General features: G+C 37.9%; 1 protein-coding gene across 4 annotated transcripts in view; it reads left to right on the plus strand.

Moving 5' to 3' along the window:
- The window catches only part of LOC121874495 (ketohexokinase-like), a 36,506-nt gene extending 11,414 nt beyond the window's left edge, over positions 1-25,092 (plus strand). For 2 of the 4 annotated variants that reach the window (XM_042378636.1, XM_042378637.1), the window contains 4 exons: positions 340-456; positions 8,513-8,720; positions 22,881-23,116; positions 24,041-25,092. In XM_042378636.1, the coding sequence (XP_042234570.1) occupies positions 340-456; positions 8,513-8,720; positions 22,881-23,116; positions 24,041-24,362 (883 nt within the window). In that variant the 3' untranslated portion in view covers positions 24,363-25,092. The remainder of the gene's footprint in view (positions 1-339; positions 457-8,512; positions 8,721-22,880; positions 23,117-24,040) is intronic. The other 2 variants (XM_042378638.1, XM_042378640.1) reach the window with 1 other exon arrangement.
- Positions 25,093-25,642: the final 550 nt, after the last annotated feature.

Here is a 25,642-nt window from a genome sequence, read left to right on the forward strand (position 1 = left end):
TAATTTGTATCAATAATGCATGTCCTTATCTTTTTTATTAAATATTTCTAATAATATACACTATGTAAATTAACAAAAAATATCTTAATTAATAATATTAACCTCATTGATAAATTTTACTCATGTCTTAATCTTCATGTAATAACCATCATTTATGAGTGCACTTCAGTAAAAGAAATTCTTACCCCGTTACTTTTGTCTTGAGCTGAGACTTGTACAGTACAGTAATAAGATGCTCTACAGTCCAGTGTTTGTTTTTTATTGAAATTATGGAAATTCCTGTTACTAGAGGTCTTTTGAACCCTTTTTTTTTATTGCTTAATTGGACAACTTTAATAGATGCCTGGATCAGCGATGGCAGCGAGGTGGCAATGCTGCTAACAATAGTACTGTCCTGGGGCTCCTCGGGGCTAAGCCAGCCTTTTTTGGCACCATTGCTGACTCCCACGAAAAGAGGTACAGTAAAATGTTAAGAGTGCCAACACTGAAGTTGTGACAATTGTAGTTAGTCATGCCTTACAATATAGGCTTATATCATTAACACACCTAGTGGGGGTAAATGTCAAGAGAGTGTCCGATGGGTTTTAACACCATACAGGCCACACTGTACCTTATGTGTATGATCAAGCAACTTGGTCTTATTGATAAGAAATTTGAGGTACAGCTGCTGTATATACAGATACATATGAAATATAATTTAAATTACAATATATGGGCATGTCTAGGATTGTTTCCTCACGGTCATGCATCAGCTGAAGTGTGTCTGCACTTCTACTTTACAAGGTTCATTAACTGGCCAACTGCCATTACCACCATTTACTGTTAGTATTTGTATACCACCAATGGGTCAATACTGTACTGTATGTCATTTTACTGTAGTTTACAGGTAATTTAATTTTCTTGATATACAGTACAGTATTTTATGTACAGTGCAACACAGAACGTCTACGACTTACGAATGCTCACCGATACGAACAAAGTTAAACTTTGAAATTTACAGTATACGAGTATTTTATTTACGTGATGACTTATTTTATACTTTCATTTACTGTGTTTTGTCATTCTATTTCTTATTTTGTTTTAAATTAAGTGATTTTAGATGTATATAGGGACTTGGGCTATGATATACAGTAGTGGGATTTTAAACATTGTAATTTAAGTACGGTATGCACATAGCATGTGTTCCGACTTACGTACAAATCCGACTTAAGAACGTCCTCAGGAATGAAATCCATTCATAACCTGGGGAACCCCCTGTATTGTATTTTGTGTACTGTAGTGAAATATTGGAAGTTGGCAAGATTTATAAATTCTTGACCAGTACTTTAGTTCCAGACACATGCAGAAGAATTTTTATGATTGAATTTTTCTTCCATATCTTTAAAACTTGTTCCATACCTTTTGGATTCTGTTAATGTAAATTTCTGTCATATAATCTTCCATAGCTTGAAGGATGCTTGTTCAGAATGGTGGGTAATCCTTGATTACCTCAAGGAGTGACAACCCAGCCTTGCCAGCTAAGAGGGTGTTTGGAAGTCCTACATATAGACCCAGTAATGCCCAGTTCCCACTCGGTAACTGTGAGTTAACAATAGGAACGACATTCAGCCATTAAACTTGTTTCTAATTTGCTTGAAGACAACTAGAACACTGTGTCATCAATTGATCATGGCAAACCCTTGCCAGTGTGGAAAATGATAGCTGTAAAACAGTGATGATGATAGAAAAACCCGACAAGTAATTTGGCCCACACATTTTTGCTTCTCATCGGAGGTCACTTGACATTTACATCCAGTAGGTGACTGGCAGCTGATCAGCATATATATATATATATATATATATATATATATATATATATATATATATATATATATATATATATATATATATATATATATATATATATATATATATATATATATATATATATATATATATATATATATATATATATATATATATATATATATATATATATATATATATATATATATATATATATATATATATATATATACAGTAATATCTCCGTTAGCCGAACTCTCGCATAGCCAGAATTGAAATTTGCTCGGAAAATCATTCCCAAAGCTGTAATTTTCATGAAAATTCTGGCTTTGAGAACAAATTCTGAGGTTGAAAATCAAGAGCATTTTCTGAAAATGTCTTGAATAAAGACGAAAGCTAAAGTAATTTTGGGGGAGACCTAACCTGACCTAACTCAATGTCAGGTGAAGGTAGGGTGGGGGATTAGTGGTCTCATATTACTGACCTGATGGAATGGACCTGATGGAATGTCAGGTCACCCTTTTTTGTGTGGGGGATTAATAGCACTGATCGGCGACCCCCGAAAGTTGCTATAAATAGAATCCGGCCGTACGCATGTGTGTGTTGTCAGCTGCAAAGTAGGACAAACATTCTGGTTCACTGCACCAGTTTGATTGATAAAGCACAACCACCACACCGTAACAAAGGACGTCTGGGAACGTCCAGTGATACCATTGATGGCATGGTGTTATAGACACAGATGCACAGATGTTCAAATTTCTAAATATACCACTGTATGAAACATTCCCAGCCCTGCATGACATGTTGTATTGTATCAATAACCAGCCATATTGACATGCAATTTATAAATCAACAACGAAAACAGCAAGATATATTGTACTAATTTGTAGCCATTTTCATTGCACAGTTTTCCTTACCTTTGCACTAATGCTGGCTTATTTCCTGCAACCGGCAAGCCTCTACATCCCAGCCATCTCTTCAGCTGACAAACAGTGTTGTGTAATATCACTGTGGATAAATCGTGCCCCAGGTACATCATTTTCAGTGAGTTTATTATGACAAAATTAGCGTGTACTGGCCATTGCTTGTGCCAGCAGTGGCAATAGGACATGAATGATTGTCCTACCCGCGCGGTGATGCGTACACAACCCCGAAACTGATGAAGTCTCCGCCAATCAGTGCTATGGGCTTAATGACTTGAAGATGTCTTGAATAAAGACAAAACTAAAGTATTTGGGGGAGAGATTGTGATAAGTATAACTATAAATGAGCAAAATTGTATCCCTTCAACATTACATTACATAGCATTTTAAAAATGGAGTGAGAAAACTGAAGGTGTGGGTAATTAGAGAGATGGAGCTGTAACATGCACCGGTGTTACCAAGCGCTCCTCAACAGCTGATGTTTATCTTGCCTCCAGGCAGTCACACAACAAGACCCTCACTGGATGCTTGTTGTCTTAATTCCTGTGTGTGTGAGAGGAACACACCTCAACATCATATGCACACACCCCCAACACCACCAACTCACGCCCTCCAACATCACCAACACACGCCCTCCACCAACACACGCCCTCCACCAACACACGCCCTCCAACACCACCAACACACGCCCTCCAACACCACCAACACACACCCTCCAACACTACCAACACACACCCTCCAACACTACCAACATGCACATGGGTGTGTTGGTGCTGTTAAGGTGCGGTCCGACTAATTACCCAAATATAGCCAAATGTAGCCGCAATGAAGTCAAATGATGGTCCCACAAGCGTAAATCGGGCTGTGAATCACTTCTCGATTATTATTTGGTGTCATAAAGTCACAAAAAATTGGTAAACTTAATTTAATCTGAGTTGTGTTAGGTTAGGTTAGGTACATGCACTTGATCTATTAACTCAGATTAAATTAAGTTTACCAATTTTTTGTGACTTCGTGACACCAAATACCAGTCGAGAAGTGATTGGCAGTCCGATTTATTCATGTGGGACCATTATTTGACTTCATTGCGGCTACATTTTGCTACATTTGGGTAATTAGTCGGACCCGTTAAGGTGTATGGGTGCTGTTGAGGTGTATGGGTGGTGTTGGGTGTGTGTGGGTGGCGTTGGGATGTGTGGTTGATGTTTGGGGGTGATGTTGAGGGTGTGGGGGTGGGTGGTGTTGGGAGGTGTGTATGTGATGTACAAAAACAAAAAAATGGAATTGAGACAACAAGCTTCCAGGGTGAGGGTCTTGTTGTGTGACTGCATGGTGGCAAGTGAAAGATAAGCTGTTGAGAATCACTCCATTCCACTCCATCTCTCTAATTACTCACACCTTTCTGCTTTCTCACTCCATATTTTAGAATCTTATCGAACATAATGTTGAAGGGATACAACTTTTTTTCATTTATACTTCACAATGTCTCTCAAAAATACTTTAGCTTTCGTGTTTACTCAAGAGATCTTCAGGTCATGAGACCTACTAATCCCCCCACCCAACAAAGGGTGACCTGACATTCCATCAGAAGGTCAGTAAAATGAGACTACCTAATCCCCCCTATCTCCACCTGACATTGCATCAGGTCAGGTCAGTTACATAAGACCCACTAAACCCCTACAGCTCCATGGAAGTGGAAAATACCAGTCTTTGCTGTAACTCACAGCTTCATTCATGCTCGTATCATATAGATTTTTTTTATTTTAAATCTATTTATTTAACCAAACTTTTAGATAAACTATTATAGATTATTATAGTAAAGAAATGGAGTTTCTAATTTAAATAGAACTGCATTTACAGATTCTGGTAGTTTAGACTCGAGGAAACATTCCTTACCACCCAGAAGCGTTCTGGAGAAGTGGGCTTAGTTTATGTCTGTAAGATGTGTAGCTTAGACACTCGGAAACTTTTCCCAGTAACCTGAATATATTCCGGGGATCAGGAATTTTTCCGGGTTTGTGAAAGTTGTCTGGTTACCTGGAAATCTCTCATACCCAGAAGTGCTCTGCACCAATTGTTCCAGCTAACACGGATATCACTGTACTGTATTCAGTATACACTGAATTATGTATATTGCTGGTTGCTGCTATGTTTAAGTAAGTCATTGGACTTAAAACAGAGTAATTATAATAATGAGCAGAAGTCATGGGGTATAAAATTTTAACTAATTAATAGTTCTAATGCCAGTTCCTGCTTTGCGTCAGATGGCCCACATTAAATCCCCAAACCTTTAAGTTGTCTTCTCTCTGTACCTGTCACCTGTGCCTATAGTGTACCACAGACACCATATTGCTTGCTTTTTATACTTACAAACTTTGGTTTACCTCACAGATAGCCAATTAGAAATCATTAGATGTCATCCTCTTTGTTTTCTGAGTATAAGTATAATAGTTTTATATAATTGTTTTCACTAAATTTAAAGAGACCAAAGTACAGTGATTCCTCGGTTAATGAACGGTTCGATTAACGAAATTTCGGTTAACGAATTACCTACCATAAGGATCTTCAATTCGGTTAACGAACAAAACCTTGATTAACAAAATCCTTACGAACAACACGTTTTGTTGTGAGCATCAGCTGATCAGCTGATGGGCTAGTCTGCCAATTCAGTACAGGGTAATCTGTTCTATGTTTACATTCGTTTCCAGTGGAGTAAATATAAAAAAAGTTGTGCTCTTTGATATTTTTGCATTTTTTATATTAAAATTATTAGTCATTTTAAAATTTAATTAACATATTGATAATATATGCAGTACAGGGAACTAGTTTTTTTGTGCGCCCATCAGCTGCTTGACTCAGCCACCAGGCGTCAGTTTGGCTTTGTTGACAGTGGAGTGAACATCTATTTTGTTGGCGTCTTGAATATTTTTTCATTTTTACATTAAAATTATTGGTCATTCTGAAATTCAGTGAACATATTGATAATATATAGTGCAGTGCAGTGTTGATTTAAATAAAATAATCTTGAATTACACCTAGTGAACTTAAAATTTTATTGGTGAAATGACTGCATCAAACATGGGTCCCCTGAGAGGTGATTTCTCCTCCATCCCCACTTCCTTCTCTTCTCCCTTCTCCCCCGCTTCTAATTCCCATCATCATCATCAACCAGGAACCTTCTACATACACACCTCAAAGTAAGTGTACTTTAATGCATTTTTTTTTTTAACTTTGTATGTACTTTTCGGTGAGCTGGTACCAATTACCCAATATCCCATTGAAACAATGGATTCGGTTAACAAAATTTTTGGTTAACGAACTACCCTCTGGAACGAATTGCGTTCGTTAACCGAGGGACCACTGTACAGTAGTGAAGCAGATTACAGCTCGAATTAGATATGCTGTAAAGAGACAGATAATGTACACTGATTATGCTGTATTTTTTGTTGTTGAACTTCTTTACCATATCTTATGGCTAAATCTAGTGATTCTTTTTTTTTTCATGTGGAAATCCTCTGCTAGTACATTGGAGATTGGCTGGAATCAAGAGTAACTTCTGACCCACTCTTCATTTACTATTATTTATTTCCTCTTTCTGTACCATCCTTATGTATAACGTTGCTTCCTCCAGGTCCATTCCCCCCTGTTCTTGTTTCTTCTTTCACTGTACCCTTTTTCTTCACATTTCCACACTACCACCCACCTCTGAATTGTAAACTCTTTACCAGCCTGCCACTTCACATCTTCTTAATATATCCATAGTCAGCTGTCTTTCTCATTCTTTCATTTTCACATCTCATAATTGTTTTATTTACTGTACTGTACATGTATTATTTTCTTCATCCTACTCATCACATGGAGCTGTCAAGCACTTAACCCCTGTGGCCTGTAATAGGGTTCCACTTGCTGTATTCTGTCCATACTTCACACATCACACCTCTATAGTAATCTTGACCTAACAATACTTCCCCTTATGTAATATCCTTCTTCCAGACGCTATCAATTCACCTTTAACTTAATCATTATTGTGTTTTAGACTCACATTATGATGCTGTTTAGTGTTATAGCTTGCAAACTTTTCAACACCTGATGGAGATTTTCTTTCAGTCCAATTGTGAAAAATTTACTTGTTTTTAGTTATGGCCTGAAGCCCTCCACTAAGTGGCTCACATTTTATGCTAACCAAGTCTGTGAACTCAACATCCAGGAGACCCTTTTACGTGAGTGGTCAGGACTAATTCTTGTCTTAATTACCGGTATACCTCCCCTCTTAATCCCAAAAGGATCTTTAGAAGTGAGATTCACCATTTAAAGTAAAAGGTAACAAGTCTTGATGGCATGCTAGTGTGAGGACATCTTACCTGTTAGGCTAGGTCAGACTTATAGGAATTCTAGGAGTCAATCCCTTAAGTTCCAACTATAACTCCATCAAAACTGTTTGGAGGGCTCACTGGCAGCTGTCTCCTACAACCCAGGCACAATATGATGCTAACAGCACAGTTGGAGTCTAAGGCTGATTTAAACAATGTGTTAGTTACGCTTTGTAGGGCTTTTGTCTTTGTATAAGTATGATGTTGCAGGGGTTGTATAACTTTTCTTACAAAAAGAATAATTCAGTGTGGGTCCATTCGGTATACTGATTCAGGGAGCTTATATCACTCATGCCATGTCAAGTTGTCCAATTTTTAAGTGAATATCAATCTGTATTTATGACATTTTTCATGCAGTGTCTTTCACAGGTTTAGGATTTATAGAAAGAATTCCCTGGCATGATCAGAAATTGAATTACAGAAAATACTCTTCCTAAAGTGGTTTAGGAGGTACAGTACAGTATACTGATTACCTCCACAGCATCATTCAGACCTGAGCATGGTATCTTCTTTTGGGGAATTATTGTGCGCTCCCTTATGTTCTACTGTAAGACACAGGGAAACATTCTGGGGTCCGTTTAGGTAGTTGGTTCAGGTTGGGTTGTTTCAGTGAGAGTAGTTGGAGTCAGGTGGTTGCCATTGGTTCCCTCATGAGACTCTGTCTAAGCAAAGCTTAGCTAAGGATCTTGCTAAGTGACCGTACCTTTCCATCTTTTCCAACTCTCCTAATAAGGCCCTGAGATCCTTGTTTATACTGGAGCTGAGCCTAAAAATAATGATTCCTCCTTTCTTCCTTCATATGGTTACATGTACCGGGAAAGTCACTTGGAACTGAAAAGATTGATACCTGGAATTTCAATTTGGCAACCAAGGCTGACAGACAGGTGTGCATATGCTAGTGTCATGACATGATTCTTTGCCTTCTACTTTAAGTGGTGATTTACTTCTAAAGATCCCTTTATGGATTTGCTTGTGATGGAAAAGTACAGGTTAGTCCCACCTACAAATATTGAAGGGTCAGTGGCTGCATGAATACAGGTTTCACCTTCAATCAGAAGGATTTGATCTTGGAGCACTCCCAATCCAACCAGCTATATATTTATATCAAACTTTCAAGTCTGGGATGTTAAAAGAGTCAAGTGCAATGCCAGCTACAGTGCCTCCATGCATAACAGAGGTTTGGTACACTACAGTATGCTGTATTTACACTGTCCTTAATGGACAGTCATGCTAATAGGAGGAACTCTGACCATTGTTGAAGTGCCTTCAGTGTCCTCAGCCCTTAAACTTAGTGAGCTCACTATGCGAGCCATTAAATTCGGAGCTCGGCCATCAGATTGGATTCCAGGATCGGTTTTTCATTTTGTTTTATATGAATTTTATAACAAATTATTTGCTGTATTCCTTAACCATAACCATTGAAACTTTTACCAGATTCCTCCTTGAAGACTTTGCCAAGTTTGATGTAAACACAGATTATGCCGTCGTACATGAAGGTTGTGACTGTCCGGCATCTTGTGTTATTTTGAGTGTAGCCACCGGGTCACGTACCATTATACATGCCAACAAGAATCTGCCGGAAGTGTCTGTGGAAGATTTTGATAAGATTGACTTGGCAGCATTCAAATGGATTCATTTTGAGGTAAAGTTTAGGAAGTTCTTTTAGTTTTATATTTATTTCATGTTTCATGTCTGTAGGTAATGCAAAAAAATTCTTCAAGTTGTAAATTTATTTTACAAGTTTTATGAAGATAAAATGTGTATTAATCAGTTTATACTATTGTGAGATAATATTAGATATAAATTTAGTGAATGTTGATGACCATTTGCATATTTATGATTGACACAGCTTGCATATATGGTAGTACTGCTCTACCCAGGAGGCTAAGTAAGTTCTCTTGGTGCCAAGTTTTGTGGTTATTTCTCATAAATGTTCAGCAAATGAATGATAAACACATTTTATTTCTTATTATATCTAGTTGCTGTCTTTTTCTCTCATGCAGTATACTGTACTGTATATTCCATGTCTCACTGTCAGCTCCTTTTACTGTATACCGCCATGTTTAATTAGGCAAAATTATCCTTTGAATGAACATTAGCGTACCTGACAAAAATAACTTTTTGGGTTGGAGGGTGCTGAAATGCAGATACAGTATGGTGAAATCTTACCAATTTGACTTTTGGATAATTAGAACAATATTAGGTCTAATGATCAGGTAGTAACTGGGTGTGCAGAACTAAGTGAAAGGCATGATGTACTATCATGCAAAGTGTGACTCCGAATCACATGAGGTTGACTCAACAAAGCAGTTGAAGGAAGTTACTTCACCTTGATGACTCAACGAGGTACTTCCTTCAGCTGCTTGTTTGATTCGGACTCTTAGTTGTTGGAAGGTACTTTTGTGCATGATAGTACACTCAGACCCTGATTTACGAAATGGTTACGCTCCTAAAAACTTTTCATAAATCAATCTTTCATAAATTGAAGCACATGTTCCCAGAGTCTCATGTTTTAAAGCTGAGTTGTATTCCTAAGAAAATTCTTCCCCAAAACTCTTAAAATGCCATAAAACATGTTTTTAATGAAGATTTTTGGTGTACACAATGATTATAAGACAAAGTTAAACATTGTAAGGGAAATACATGCAGTACAGTACAGTAGAAGTCCCAAAACCTGGACTGCTTGGGGATTGGGTTGGTCCAGATTTTCGGATTTTCCGGATTCTCAGGCAGTACTTTTAAAATTCAAATTTAAGGAGGAATAAAGAAGAGATGAACAGGTACATTTTGATAGTTTATTCATTAGCAAATATAGCATGCTTCATTTATCAAAACGAGCAGTTTTAAGGAAAAAGCTGTGAATTCTAGAATTTTATTCTTTGCCTCTTTTATATCATAAATTGTAGACTTTCCAATGTCATATGTTTCCATTAGAACAGTATTGCTCACACCATGTTCTAGTTTCTTAATTATTTCAAGTTTGTCACTCAATTTCAACGTGTTCTTCTTTCTCTTCACACAACGAAGTTTATCTACTTTAGGAGCCATTATTATGGGCTTAGTACAGTACTCTGTAAATGAAAAGAGTAGGACTCAAATTTACATACGTTGTTACAGTTTGATTGCTCATTTTAAAGTGGCAACCGCGTGGTCGCTTGTTGTCGCTGTGCAGCTGTGGCACTCACGCATGCGCACATGCACACAAAAGCCCGCTTAAAAAAAAAAAAATTGAATTTCCTAAAAGTCCGGATTCTCGGGTGGTCCGGATTTCTGGCATCCGGATTTTTGGACTTTTACTGTACAATAATAATTTTATACCTGTACTTAAAGAGAAATTGGATGAGATTTGAAACAATGTGAACAATATAAAACACAAAACCAACATCAATAATAAGTATACAGGGTGTATTATATAATACAGGTTGACAATCCCTTATCCGAAATCCTTGGGACCAGAGGCATTTCGAATTTCGGAATTTTTCGGTTTTCAGAATGGTTAGGGTTTTTTTTTTTTTTTTTGGTATGTGTGTGTATTAGCCCATCCGGGCACAAGTCACTGACCCACATTGGCGCCTGGGGGGGCGAAAACATAATAATAATTATAGTAATAATAATAATAATAATAATAATAATAATAATAATAATACAGGTAATAATAATAATTCATAGGTCTAGGTCGTGTTACTCACTTTTTATCTTTTTTTCGTTCTTGTATTTCTTTATTATTATTATTATTATTATTTTATTAATAAAGTATTATTGTTATCATTATTATTTTATTTTGGTGTAATTTTTAATTAAAATTTTTATTTACTATGAATAATTACCGGTACATGTATTATTATTATAATTATTATTATTATTATAATTAGTATTACTATTACATTTTCGCCCCCCAGGCCCCGATGTGGGTCAGTGATCTATGCCTGGGTGAGCTAATCCCTGTAACAAAAAAAACAAAAACAAAAAATTGCTCCACAAAAATCTTTCGGTTTTCAGAGCTTTTCGGTTTTCGGAATTTCGGATAATGGGTTGTCAACCTGTACAGTACAGCACTGACTCCCATAATGTCATTGGCAATAGCTATACTGTAATATCTCTGTTAGCCGAACTCCCTGAAACCCAGAAATCTCCGATAGCTGGAATTGAAATTTGCTCTGAAAATCGTTCTCAAAGCCGGAATTTTCAAAAATTTCCGGCTTTAGGAACAAATTTTCTGATGTTGAAAATCGAGAGAATTTTCTGAAAAAGTCTTGAATAAAGATGAAAGTTAAGATATATATATATATATATATATATATATATATATATATATATATATATATATATATATATATATATATATATATATATATATATATATATATATATATATATATATATATATATATATATATATATATATATATATATATATATATATATATATATATATATATATATATATATATATATATATATATATATATATATATATATATATATATATATATATAGTTCTGCTATAACGATAATTGTGTTCTTGTAAAATATCGTGTTATAGAAAATCGCGTAATAGAAATAACAGGGCTTATGGAGAATATAGGGTTAGGTGCAGATTACTCGAAATCGAAAAAATTTAGTAGTTAGCCTAACACAAAGAATAGCACAGTCTAAATAAATGTTACATTCATATCTAATAATGAAATCATACAGTAAATGTAACACTTTACTTGATGGGGGAGAAGGGTGATTTTGAGGTTGATAAAATCGAGCTTCTCTTCAAGTGTTATATCCTTTCTTTTACGATCATCACCGGGAATTCTATCACCAGAACGCTTCTTGTTGATATTCTTCTTTACTATATTCACAGTTAATACAGTGGGGTATGCTATAACGAACGGATCCTACTACGAATATTCCTATAACGAACGGTTTTACCTATAAAATTGAGAATGCTATAACGAACGAAACTCCTACAACGAACATTATTTAATTTTTTTTTTTCTAATTTATTGTTTTTTTATTACAAATATTAATGATATTCTTTATTTCAGGGGTTTAGATGCATATTTATGCACTTTTTTACAATTTTTACAATTTTATATTATATTTTTCAGTGTTAAGTGGTTGTATTTGGGGGCCTGGAACGGATTAATCCTATAACGAACGAATGCTATAACGAACAAGGTTCTAGAACCAATTAGATTCGTTATAGCATACCCCACTGTACCACAAAATTGGAGAAATAGTAAGCAAAAATCGCGTTATAGCAAACAAGCGTTCGCGTTATACAAATATCGTTCCTAATTCATAAATCGCGTTAGAGCAAATTCGCGTTAACAAAACACGCGTTATAGCAGAACTCACTGTATATATATATATATTTTTTTTTTTTTGGGACCTGACCTGACTCAATGTCAGGTGGAGGTAGGGTGGGAATTAGTTATATCATATTACTGACCTTCTGGTGGAATGTCAGGTCACCCTTTCTTGGGTGCAGAATTAGTGGGTCTCATGACCTGAAGATGTCTTGAATAAACACGAAAGCTAAAGTATTTTTAGGGGGATTGTGATAAGTATAAGTATAAATGAGGAAAGTTGTTTCCCTTCAACATTATGTTACATATTTTAAAATATGGAGTGATAAAGCAGAAACATGTGGCTGATTAGAGAGATGGAGTGGAAAGGAGTGATAACATGCACCAGTGTTGCCAAGGGATAAGCTCCTCAACAGCTGATCTTTAATTCTCCTCCATGCAGTCACACAACAAGACCCTCACTGGATACTTGTTGTCTTAATTCCCATGTGTATGTGTGTGCGTGCGTGGGTGTGGTTTAGTACTGCAATTAATGTGTGTGTGCTGTGTAACTGTCTTGGCATGTCACCTCACCACCTGACTCCTCAACAAACTCTTCATCAACTTCTTCATATCCTACAATGTGCTTGGCAAGCTCAACACACACACACACACACACACTACTGCTACTTTGCTGTCACTCGGAATCGAGTATGATGATCATCCAGCTATGATACAATGATACGAGTTATTAAGTTAGTCACCTAGGTTGGTGAGTTTTGTGGTGACTAAAGAGGCCGATACGGGACCCGCAGGGTTGTTCACATTCGTTGCACATGTGGAGGGCTACATCGAGTGCGGGAGGGGTGGTGGCAGCGTCTTTCCGGTTTTTCTGCTTGTCTGCCTCAGTTTGCAGTCGGGCTTAGTATTGACACCTTCTTGTGTGGTGCTCTTCCAAGCATTACAATGTGTAGTAATCGACTCCCAGGTGAGGGGGTCAATTTGGCAATTTTTCAGGTTTGTCTTAAGACTATCCTTATACCTTTTCAGTTGCCCGCCGGCGTTACGTTTACTATTCGTTGGGTGACTGTAATGTAGCTGCTTTGGCAGTCTACTGTCGTCCATGCGGGTAACATGGCCAGTCCAGTGTAGTTGTTCATGTATAATGGTAGCCTCGATGCTCTTGCAGTTGGTGTCAGCAAGGATGCTGGCATTTGTTCTCTTGTCTTCCCAGCAAACTCGGAGGATGGAACGTAGACTACTTTGGTGAAAGTTTTCAAGTGCCTTGAGGTGCCTCCTGTATGTAACCCATGTCTCGCTGCCATACAGCAGGGTGGGGAGGACCACTGCTCGATATACGTGTAACTTTGTAGGTAATTTCAGCTCCCTACAGCTGAAGACACGGTTTTGGAGTCTGCCAAAGGCTTGAGATACACATCTGATCCGATGCTGAATCTCTTTATCAATGTCCGCGGTGGTGGACAGGTGGGAGTCGAGGTACTGAAAGTGGGTAACATTAGAGAGGGAAGTACCGTTAAGCTGGATGGATGGTGGAGGGTCATTTTCATCAAACCAGTCCTGGTGTATTCTTTCGATCTGGCCGAGGGTCTCTGCAGGTTTTTGTTATGACAGTGTTGAGAATATTCCATTCGGCACTGGGATTTGGTTTGTTCATTGTCGGGTTGTTTATCAGCCCATGTTCGAGCTGCTCTCTGAAAGCATGTGCTACCACTGGATCCTCCAGACGCAGTATTAAAACCTCTTCTGGTGGCTTACTACCTTCGCCGTTTTGGAGCTACGTAAAGTGAGAGCTTGGCTCTGACGAGCCGATGATCAGTGTCACCGTGGTCTGAGCCACGCATGGCATGGGTGATGAGGACATCTCGGCAATCTTTTTCTCTGACAATGATGTAGTCAATGTGATGCCAGTCTTTGGATCGTGGGTGTTGCCACAAACCCTTGAACTTGTCAGCCTGCCTAAACAAGGTATTGGTGGTAGTGAGGTTGTGTGCAGCACACTTGCTGAGGAGGAGTAGGTTGTTGGGATTACATTTGCCTAGTCCATTTCTCCCTATGGTTCCCTGCCAAATGTCAGCATCTCTACCAACTTTGACATTGAAGTCACCAAGGAGCACAACCTTATCTTCTCTGGGGATAGAGGTTAGCACTCTGTCGAGGTCGGCGTAAAAGGCCTCCTTGATGCCATCCTCTGCATTCAGTCTTGGGGCGTATGCACTAATGAAAATGTCATGACGTGAGTGATTCAGTGGGACTCGGAGCGTCTTGAGACGCTCGTTGCTCCCAATAGGCATTTCAGTTAGCCTGTGTAGGATGCATTGGTGGATGGCAAAGCCAACTCCATAAATGTGGTTTCTCTCTGCAGTAGACTTACCCTTCCAGAAGAAGGTATAGCCAGACCCCCGTTATGTTAGTTAACCCTCGTCTGAGAGCCGGGAATCACTAATGGCTGCTATGTCGATGTTATACCTAGCCAGCTCTTTTGCCACAAGGGCAGTTCTTCTTTCAGGATGCTCATTTGTGCCAGTATCCAGAAGGGCCCTGACATTCCATGCAGCGACCATAAGAGGTTGTATTGTTTGTTTTTGTCTGGATCTGTGATTTAGATTATGTTTTTGACTGCATAAGGTTGACCTTACTGGGTGCGGTTGCCCAGTCAAGTTGGTTTTTTAGGCTAGCTACCGTATATCTCGGCCTATAAGACGGAATTTGAACCTTAAAAAATCAGCCCAAAATTAGGGGTCGTCTTAAATACCGGGTATAAAATTCTAGTTCTTACATATTGTGGTTTAGCGTGTCAAGAGTGGTGGCAAGATTATCTCCCAAGTCTTCTAAACAGACTTCTTCCTGAGGAGGAAAACTTCCTCCCAGAATCTCAATGTGACTTTAGACCATCATGTGACACCACTGACATGATCTTTGCTGCCTACCATGTACAGGAAAAGTGCAGATAACAGCGTCGTGATCTGTACATGGCTTCTTCAACCTAACCAAGTTCTTCAAGTCGGTTAACAGGGATACCCTATGGCAGACCTCAGCCGTTTTGGCTGCCCAGCAAAATTCATTGCTGTTGTGAGGCAACTCCATGATGGCATGAACTGCAGTGTCCTGCACAATGGCACCCAGTCTAAGATTTCCCCATCCAAACGGGAATAAAACAAGGATGTGTACTGGCACCAAATCTCTTTTCCATTTTCTTGGCTGCTTTCCTTACTCGTGCCAGTGCCAATTTAGCTGGCGGGGTGGACATCTAGTACTGGATGAAGGGTCTTTTCAACAAAAGACGACTCCAGGCAGGAACAAAGGTGTTGGCAGCTTCCATTACTGAACGCGTCCAACAGGAAATCCTGAACACCTATGCAGATGCGTATGCACACTTTGGCCTTGAGGTTAATGTATGCAAGACTCAGTTTCTCCTTCAGCCTGCCCCTGGTTCAGCTACACCTCCACCATCCATCCAGCTTAATGGTACTACCCTCTCTAATGTTCCCATTTTCAGTATCTTGGCTCCCACCTGTCCACCACCGCGGACATTGATGGTGAAATTCAACATCAGCTCAGATATGCATCTCAAGGCTTTGGCAGACTCTGTACCTGTGTCTTCAGCTGTAGGGATCTGAAATTATCGACAAAGTTGCACGTATATCAAGCAGTGGTCCTCCCCACCCTGCCATATGGCAGCGAGACATAGGTCACATACAGGAGGCACCTCAAGGCACTTGAAAACTTTCACCAACATAGTCTACATTCCATTTTCCGAGTTCACTGGGAAGACAAGAGAACAAATGCCAGTATTCTTGCTGACACCAACTGTAGGAGCATCGAGGCTACCATTATCCATGAACAACTACACTGGACTGGCCATGTTACCCGCATGGACGACAGTAGACGGTCAAAGCAGCTACTTAACAGTCACCTAACGAATAGTAAACGTAATGCTTGCGGGCAACTGAAAAGGTATAAGGATAGTCTTAAAAAACCCCGAAAAAGTGCCAAATCAACCCTCTCACCTAGGAGACAATTACTCCACACCGTAACGCATGGAGGAGCGTCACACAAGACGGTGTCAATACTTTTGAGTTGACCCTACTGCATACGGAGGCAGACGAGTGCCAATGCTGGAAAGATTCTGCCGCCAACCCTCCCACACTAGATGTAGCCCTCCACATGTGCAGTATGTTGATAGTTTTAATAAAATGAGCAAAGGAAATATTAGTAAGTTTTAACTTGTGTAAACAGGTGTGATTGCATGTAAGTATGAATGATATTGCACTGTACTGTACAGTACTCTCAAAGAGAAAGAAACTCTTTGTCTAACAATATACAGGTATTGTGTATAAATTTGTATTATGGGTTTGTATTGAAAACAATAATTTATAAAATATGAATACATGTACTGTAGTTTCGATTGAGGTCTGATTAACAATTTGATACTCATAAATGATGGTGGTGAAGGCTGGTGGAGTTGTTGATGTGAAGCACAGTTCAGGTATATAGTCTCCTGTGTCCTTTTAAAACATAAATCTTCCATTTTCCCTTTGAAGCACAAATGTAAACATGGATGCCAAGCACTTTGACTGAGGCAGGATTATTACAAGGCTAAACAGACATCATTCTAATTCATTAACAATGTAGTAATGATACAGCTATGAACAGGACGACCATCGACTGTAAGCAAGAATCCCCTGAACTTTATTTTATTTTATTTTATTTTATTTTTATTTTTTTTGCATTAATTTTTAGTCTCATTTTTTCAGACATACCAGTATCTGTTCCAACTTTTCCTGTCAACATAACTTCATTTTCCTTCATGACATCATATCACCTGCATAAACTAATCTATTGATGATTTCTAGAAACATGTGCTTGGCAAAGTAATGTACTGGTGAGTCTCTTATATTTATTCTCCACGAATTGGGGCAATTTCTGAAGAAATTAGTGTATGCATGTATAAACAACTCTGGTACTGTACAAGCATCTCCACACATCTAGAAGCTGGTAGTTTAGAGAGTGAGATTCTTTTTTCTTCTACTGTACTATACCTGTACTGTATTTTAGAATATGAAAAATATTTTTGATTTATAAAGAACTTTCAATATTTCACTAAACACGACCAGGGCCCAGGTAAGCCAGGGAGTTGCCTGAGGTGCCATGTGTTAGGGGCACCAAAATATGGAGAGAGAAAATTAATTTAATTAAAAAAATTATGTATTAAAATATGAAAATTGTCTGACATGTAGTCAAGTTGTTCAGGAATGTCTAATTGTTAACTTCTTAATGTTGGGATGAGAGACAAAGGAAGGTGTCATGACTGTTACCTTAGCCTGGCTAGGTCACCACACATTGGGTCTTGATGATAACCTGAGTTGGGTAGCTTAGGATACAGGTACAGTGAAGTACCTGTGCAATATATAATGGGCAGTATGATTGGGGGAACACTGATGTGTTTTGTATACGGTAAAACCTTGTTATTCATGAGGGTTGGGTTCCAAGGAATGGCGTGAATAGGCAAAACTGCGAATAGCAACTTCTACTACCTTAGTGCACTACTGTATACCTATACCAAACAACTGACCAGCCGCGGCAGCACTCATCCCCTCTTTTAACTTGTCTAATAATTCAACTTTCTTTGTCACTGACTTCTGCCTTTTACATTTCACTTCACTAGCATCACTAGCACCGACACTAGGCAGTCTTTTAGGGGTCATTTCTCACAGGAACACGAAATTTTTGAGAGTACAACACAAGATGCTGCATGGGGTGACTTGTTGTGCTGCGGGAAAAGGCTCGCAGGCTAGTCACCATCTGCTTACCGTGAATCGTACAAATCACGAATTACAAACCAGCGAATGCCAAGGGTTTACTGTACTTCAGTATACCAGAGTGTTCTAATGTCAGTGGAAAGAATAAAATGTTAAATGGATAAATTTAGCATTTCTTCAGATAAAACCTCATCAAATATCAAATCCAGTGAAAACAAAACATCTCAAAAAGTATATACAGAAACAAAAACCACATGTCTTGCCTGGGCCTTACAATCTCGCACTACATCATAACAAATGGCACAGTTCCCAGTAACTTTTGTGTCCTCCACTGCAAGTATTTCACTTTTTATGTTATAATTGGCTTATAATCATTATGATAATGGATCCTATGTGAAAAGAAAGAGTAAAGGTGTTGAGGCCCAGATCATAAGGAAAGTCCACAAGTGTCATATGGCTCATTCCTTGAACTTAGAATTTTCTTCATTTTTGAATAAAGACAAAAGCTAAGGTGCTCCATTGTTTCCCTTTTTCCTGTGTGATTTTACCAAGATACTAGAGGCATTTTCAAATTAGGTTTGGTAACACTGGTGACTGGGTGACTACTGGACACAGTCATGGTTAAATTGTTGATATGTTTTATGTTGTAAATAGCAAAGGAATTGTTCATATTTTGACCAGTGGAACTTTTTATGTTTAGTATACATTTTAGTGTGTAATTGATGCAATGTAAGGTCTGTCACACTGTTTATAGGTGTAAAAGTTGCCATAATATGTGGTGCCCAAAACTTAACTTTTATTTTACCAATATTTGATGATGAAAGACATTACAAAACAAATAAATTAATCTTTGGAATATATATTTTTTTAATGTACAAATTATACTGTATAATGGCTGTACTGTAATATGATATACTGTACTGTATACTATGGGGTAAAAGTTGCAATAATGATGGTCTTAATGGTTCCTGGACTATAACCTTTATTTTTCCATTACTTAAGGCTTCTTAATACTGTATGTAGTAGGAGCACGGCGGCTGAGTGGGTACAGTGCTCGCCCCGTGTTCCAGGGATTGGTGGTTTGATTCCCGGGCACTCCCAGTTCACCCAATTGTAAATGGGTACCTAAGGTTACAAATTGGGGAAGTGAAAGTGGTCGAGAGCAATACCTAAGGCTTAGTCTTTAGTGTGCTGTATCCACACTGTCCCTAATGGGCCATTATGTCTTTGGACACACTTTCACTATTCAGTAAGTCAGTGATGATAATTATTATTATTTTACTGAGACAACACAAAAACGGAGATTCTGCTGACCTAAACCATTTCTTAAACACCCAATAATATCATTGCAGAATGTCACTTTCTGGGGTACACACTGTGTTAGTGGTGTGGATCTCACTTCCTCATCTTGATCAAAAAGTGAGATTTTATATTGAAGCTCTTTTTCTGGGTGGAAAGAGATCAAGACCTGACTTGAACCTATTCATCTCACTGACATCCCATTTGATGCAAGGAATGAGTTGACAACTAAGTCATGACAGGTTGAAAGAGCCTGTTGTGTGAGTTAGACTAAGAAAGCAAATAGTACTGTAGTGTGCCGACTCATCAGTGTCACTGGTATAAACTACTACTGTGTTAGATAGGGTGGAATCAAAGGCATTTCGTCTTATTAATTCTCCTCCTTTAGTCGATAATCTCTCTTCACCGCAATGTTGGTTCACTCTCCCTTTTACAGGCACAGGGGCCCCCAAGTTAGCAGATTTTTATTTCGCGGTCTTCTATTATTCATGGATGACACCCTGGTTGTACCCAAGAATGTCTGTGGGTAGTTTTAAAGTTGCCAGCATTTTTGCGGTTGGGACAGGGAGCCATTCGTTCTAGAGACAGTAATTTCCTTTACCTATATTGTAAATGTGTGTGTGTGTGTAGACTCACACACACAAAACACATACAAATAAATAATACAGTGATATCTCCGTTAGCCAGAACAATTGGTGCAGGGCACTTCTGGGAATGAGAGATTTCTGGGTAACGAGACGCCTCTCTCAAAGCTGGAAAAAATTCCTCATTCCCGGAATTTTCAGGGTAACGGAAAAAATTTTCTCGGAAGTTCCAGAAATTTCCCATTACATCATCTCTCAAACCATGAAAAAAATCCCTCATCCCCGGAATTTTCCTAGTAACGGAAAAATTTTCTCAGAATTTCCAGAGAATGTGCCTGATTTTCATCTCTCAAACCCAGAAAAAAAACTCCCCCATCCATGGAATTTTCCCAGTGTGTACCAGGAAAATTTTTTCTGAATTTTCTGAAAAATGTGCCCCTCAGAAAATCGTTTCCAAAGCCGGAATTTTCGGGAAAATTCTGGCTTTGGGAATGATTTTACAAGAAAATTTCAATTCCGGCTATTGGAGAGTCCCGGGTTTGAGGGATTCCAGCTAACGGAGATACCATATTACTAATTGGTAAATACTCTCACAAATAATCAGAAACAAATTTATTAGAAATGTAACAGTCTACCCTCAAGTCCGTGCTTTATTACTTTTTTAATAGAGCACGGACTTGAGGTTAGACTGTCACACATTTTTATAAATTTGTTTCTGATTATTTGTGAGAGTATTTTCCCATTACAATAGAACGTCAATTTAAAGCGATTCAAGATTATTGATTTAAAGCAATACCCACAATTAAGGACAATTTTTCAATTTAAAGCGAATCTTTCCTATTTTGTGCGAGTCAATCTGGTGCATCATATTTTAAAATTTTGCGCCTAATGTTTCTCTGGGCACGCTACACTGTCCTAAGGGCAAAGCTGTACTGTACATGTACTCAAAATAATGTACTAAATGATTACTAATAAAAATTTCTAGTGCAAACTATAGCAATTTTATATTCAAATTAATCACTATCTTATAAGAATTCCAGCAATGTTAATTATATTCTCCCATGTCAGTTCAGTGACATTTTATAAGAGAAAAACTTAGTCACTCTTAAGGACAGATAAATAAATAAGCACTAGATCTTGGCATCAACTGTCAAACATATCAACTCATCTCCCTCCCTCCCCCCATCTTCCCAGCCAGTAAACAGACCATATCACATTCCATAATTTTAGCTGTGTTGATTTAAGAGTGTTTGTTTTAACATAATACTACAAAAAACAATGTTTTTGTTGATTCTAGGAGATGGGTTGAGGTGCATCTGGGTAGACTCTCAGTCTTTTTAATATTTTGTGTTTCTCTCAAGTACCAAACTAAATTTTTCCATTGAAACAACACTTCGATTTAGTGCGAATTCGGTTTAAAGCGACCTCTCTTGGAATGTGTCTCGTGTTAAATCGACGTTCTTCTGTATTATTTATTTGTACGTATATGTTTTGTGTGTGTTTGTTTACATACACACACACACACATATATACAATATACAATACAGGTAAAAGAAATAATTGTGCTAAAGGCAAACACATAAAGGGAATATGCATTTCTTTGTACACAAGTAACAATTTAACACCACCCCCCCCCCCACAAATGTTATTCGCGGCCATTTTGAGAACCTAACTCCTGCGACTTTGGGGGGCCCTTTGTACTTTAATGGCCAATGTTCGGTGGACTTGGCATCCTGTGTACCACCGGCAAGGCAGTGGGCTGGGCTTGTAACACTCATCTTGCCCGCGGTGCCCACCATTTCTGTGTGGATGTCGGTCACATTAGAATAACCCATTAAAGTACATCCTTCTTTCCTTACACAGCCAAACTGGGGAATGCTCTGCCTTCTTCTGTGTTTCCATACTCTTACAATCTGTCTCACTTCAAAAAGCTGGTTTTCCAGCATCTTCATGGAGTAGATTAATATACAGTAGTCCTTTTCTCTTCTATTTTTAATTTATTTTTACTCTTATTTTTTCGCCCCCAGGCCCTGTTGTGGGTTGATGACCTGTGCCGGGTGAGCTATTCCCCACAAAAAAATATAAAAAATTCACGTTATGTAGTTGACTGAAAACATAAGTACTGTATCACCATTGCTCAGTCACACTAGTTAGGCAGCAGTACAGGCACTAACTGTCAAGTGGTATAAGCAATAAATCCCACCTTCATCGCTTCCCAACCATAAAACGAGATTTAACCAAATCAGTCCCTTCAACTTTGTTTAAAAAAAAACTAACATTTTTGGTGAAAGTTATGTGGTAGCATTATGATACTGTACTTAAGATTTTAGGTACTGTATTGTACTAGTGATGGGACTGTTCTCCAAATTTCTTGTACATAGCGTAGTTAAATAGGCGTTTCAGCTAGGGTGTGTCTACGTGAAGTAAAATGTATTTATCACAATATAGTGTACAGTATACAGAATAACTTAAATCAGCTACTGCACCAAATCTTGGGTGTTGGTGTTTATGAAATTTATTTGAAGACTTTTGCCAATATGAAAGTAATATTTTATGCTGACATGGTCAGTAAATGACAAATACCTGTACCTGTATTGCATGGTAACAAAAAAATAAATGAGAGTAAATGAAAATCAAAATTTTTTAAATTTAATTGATTCATTATCATTATCATTATACATTACTGTATAATGTAATATGACTTCAAGAAAGAGTGGTTGCCATTTCACCAATGTGTTTCTGGTATTTTACATTTGCATGCTGTTACAAAAAGATAAAATAATTTGTAACTGTATATAATTTGATAGTATTTAGGAAAGTACTGTATGAATAGATTTTCAAACCTGATTACTTTTTGCAGGGGCGAAATGTGTCCAATGTCACAAAAATGATTGAACGTATAAGACAATACAATAGAAGTCACCAGGACTGTGGCTGTATCACCATTTCTGTTGAAATCGAAAAGGCAAAACCTGAGCTTGAGTCCCTCATTCCCTTACCTGATGTACTTTTTGTATCCAAGGATTATGCTATGTTTAAAGGATATTCCAGCATGGCTGAAACTGTCAAGGAAATTCAGGCTCAAGCTATTCCAGGGTGAGTTATTGGTTGTTTCCCTCGTGTCTCACTACAGTATGTCATTACATTGTAGAAATAATTATCTTTTAACTTGACACCAGAACACAGTGACCCTTGAGTATGAATGTCCAAACCTCATGGAGTTTTAGCAAATTCCTTGGCCATATGTGAGGTAATCAGATGAACACTTACTTTCCTGTAACAGTGGTCACTCATATGAGAGATAAGAGGTCATGGTAGGAGGCGAGTTTGCTAGCACTATACCACTGACACCTCACTACCTGATCCACCTACAGATCAACAATTTTTAATGAGTACAACATAGCATCTATGAATAAATCATGTATGAAATTTACATTTACAGGTGCATATCAGCACTTTCCCTTCCCCCATTGGATAACATTAAAGTCTGCTATAACTGAGATTGAAACCTGGAATGAGTTTTTCTTTTTCCTTAAAAGAATTATGGGATGCATCTCTCTCTCTCTCTCACTCATAGGGAAAAGTTACAACAGGAAATATAGGTAAAAATTGGATTAATCTCAGCTGTTAGCATTTACCTGGGTCTTCAGTCCTGTAGACTTAGTAGGTAGTACAGGAGCTGCCAGGTCCAGGCTTAGTTATAAGATAGGAATTCAAGGTCAATCCTTCATTAATAACATTATAACCATTGTGAATTTTAATTTGCTACATACTGTAGTATATTTATGTTTTGTGTATGTGTGTGTGTTTTTGTTTGTCCACCTTGTACTCCTCTCATTTGTTTATTTCTGTCCTGACCACTCTCCTTTTATTGGGAGTCCTTGTTCCATTGATCCAGGCATGCATATTGGAATAGAGCAAATACAGAACAGTACTGTAGATAGAAAGACTGTAGTTTATTTTCACCAAGGTTGTTAATTGTCATTATCATAATAATAATGTTACTGGCTTTCCATTTAGGTCTCTGGTGATTTGTCCATGGGGAGAAGATGGAGCAAGTGCAAGTAACAGTGTTGGTAAATTGGTGCACAGTCCAGCCTTTCCTCCACTCCACGTAGTAGACACACTGGGAGCTGGTGACACCTTCAATGCTGCTACCATATTTTCCCTTTCAAATGGACACACTCCCAAAGAAAGCATAACTTTTGGGTGTCGCATTGCAGGTTTAAAAGTTGGTGTTACAGGATGGGAACCCCTCAGAAAAATGGCCAAGGATGGAACTTTGTGCCCAATTGTAGAGAATTCTAGTGAAAGAAGCGGTGTGGTCATTAAGGCTACCTGATATATGGAGGGTGCTGCTCTGGGTGGACACGAGGGCCATGTTGAGGGCGTGGTTTGTGCAGCATGGGTGTATCTGTTGGTGCTTCTTGTAGTCTGGCAATTTCTTTTCACAGATAATGAAGATGAGAATGAGTGGGTTTGATGATTGTTGAAAACTATCAGTGGGACTTCTCTTAGTAGTGCTGTTTCTCTGTTAAATGATTGCCCAGATTAACTGTAAAACATAATTCAAGGTAACTCTTGCTTTTGAGGTAGTCTATTGTTATTTGTCTTTGGCTATGGCATAAGGAGTACAATATTCATGATGACATCATAATTTAGAAGTACATTTATAACACAGAAACTCAGTGGTGAATCTTTTTTATTTTATTTTTTTTCACTACAGTATTCACGAGATACAAGTACAGTAATGTATTGAGTAGTTGCCTGTGTATCATGTTACATATAAAGTCATGTGTAATAGAGATATTTTCTTTTTTATACATTAAATTATATCAGACATGCGTAGATATACAGTGCTGTGTGTATATTTTTACCCGTCCAGTTTTACACATGCCTTAGTCATATGTTAAAAAGTCTACCTTTATAGTACAGATTAATTGTTTTCAGCTTGTTTGTGGTTTTTTCCTCCTCCTCGCCAACCAACCATTGGGTTAATGTACATTTTGTCTTCAAAATGAGGTCACTGACCTCATTTCTGTAAAACCCTTTACAATATATGCTACTCCTCCCACACTGTTTTATTGGGGGATAACTTCCTTTGGGAACAAGGAATCTTCCATGAGATGGATGTGTAGCCGCATCTTGACCTCTGACTTACTTATTGAAGCTCAGGTTTTACTGACCATAATTCCATAAAATATTATATGTTAATTCTTAAACTGCGATTTGCATCTCTGGCTACCTCTGCTGTGCGCAAAAATTTAGTTCTATAGATTTTAAGATTTGTACTGTACCTTTATGTAAATGATAATACTGTTTACATACAAAACAAAAGGTAAACACAATATAAGTTGAGTATGTTTTCTGTACTTACACTTTTAGTAGGGCTGGCAGGCTGGTAAAGTTACCTCCATGAAGTTCCTCTTGTCTAGTTTACTGCATTTTGTAATAATGTTCCTTCCCTCGGCATGGCCACCACTAGTTGGGGTGTCAATTAATTAAATAATACAGAATTACAATACAGTACAGTGACCCCTCGGTTAACGAACTCAATCCGTTCCAGAAGGTCGTTCGTTAACTGAAAAGTTCGTTAACCGAAACCATTGTTTCAATGGGTTT

The sequence above is a fragment of the Homarus americanus genome, unplaced genomic scaffold, assembly GCF_018991925.1.
Source record: "Homarus americanus isolate GMGI-L3 unplaced genomic scaffold, GMGI_Hamer_2.0 scaffold11794, whole genome shotgun sequence".
Lineage (NCBI taxonomy): Eukaryota > Metazoa > Arthropoda > Malacostraca > Decapoda > Nephropidae > Homarus > Homarus americanus.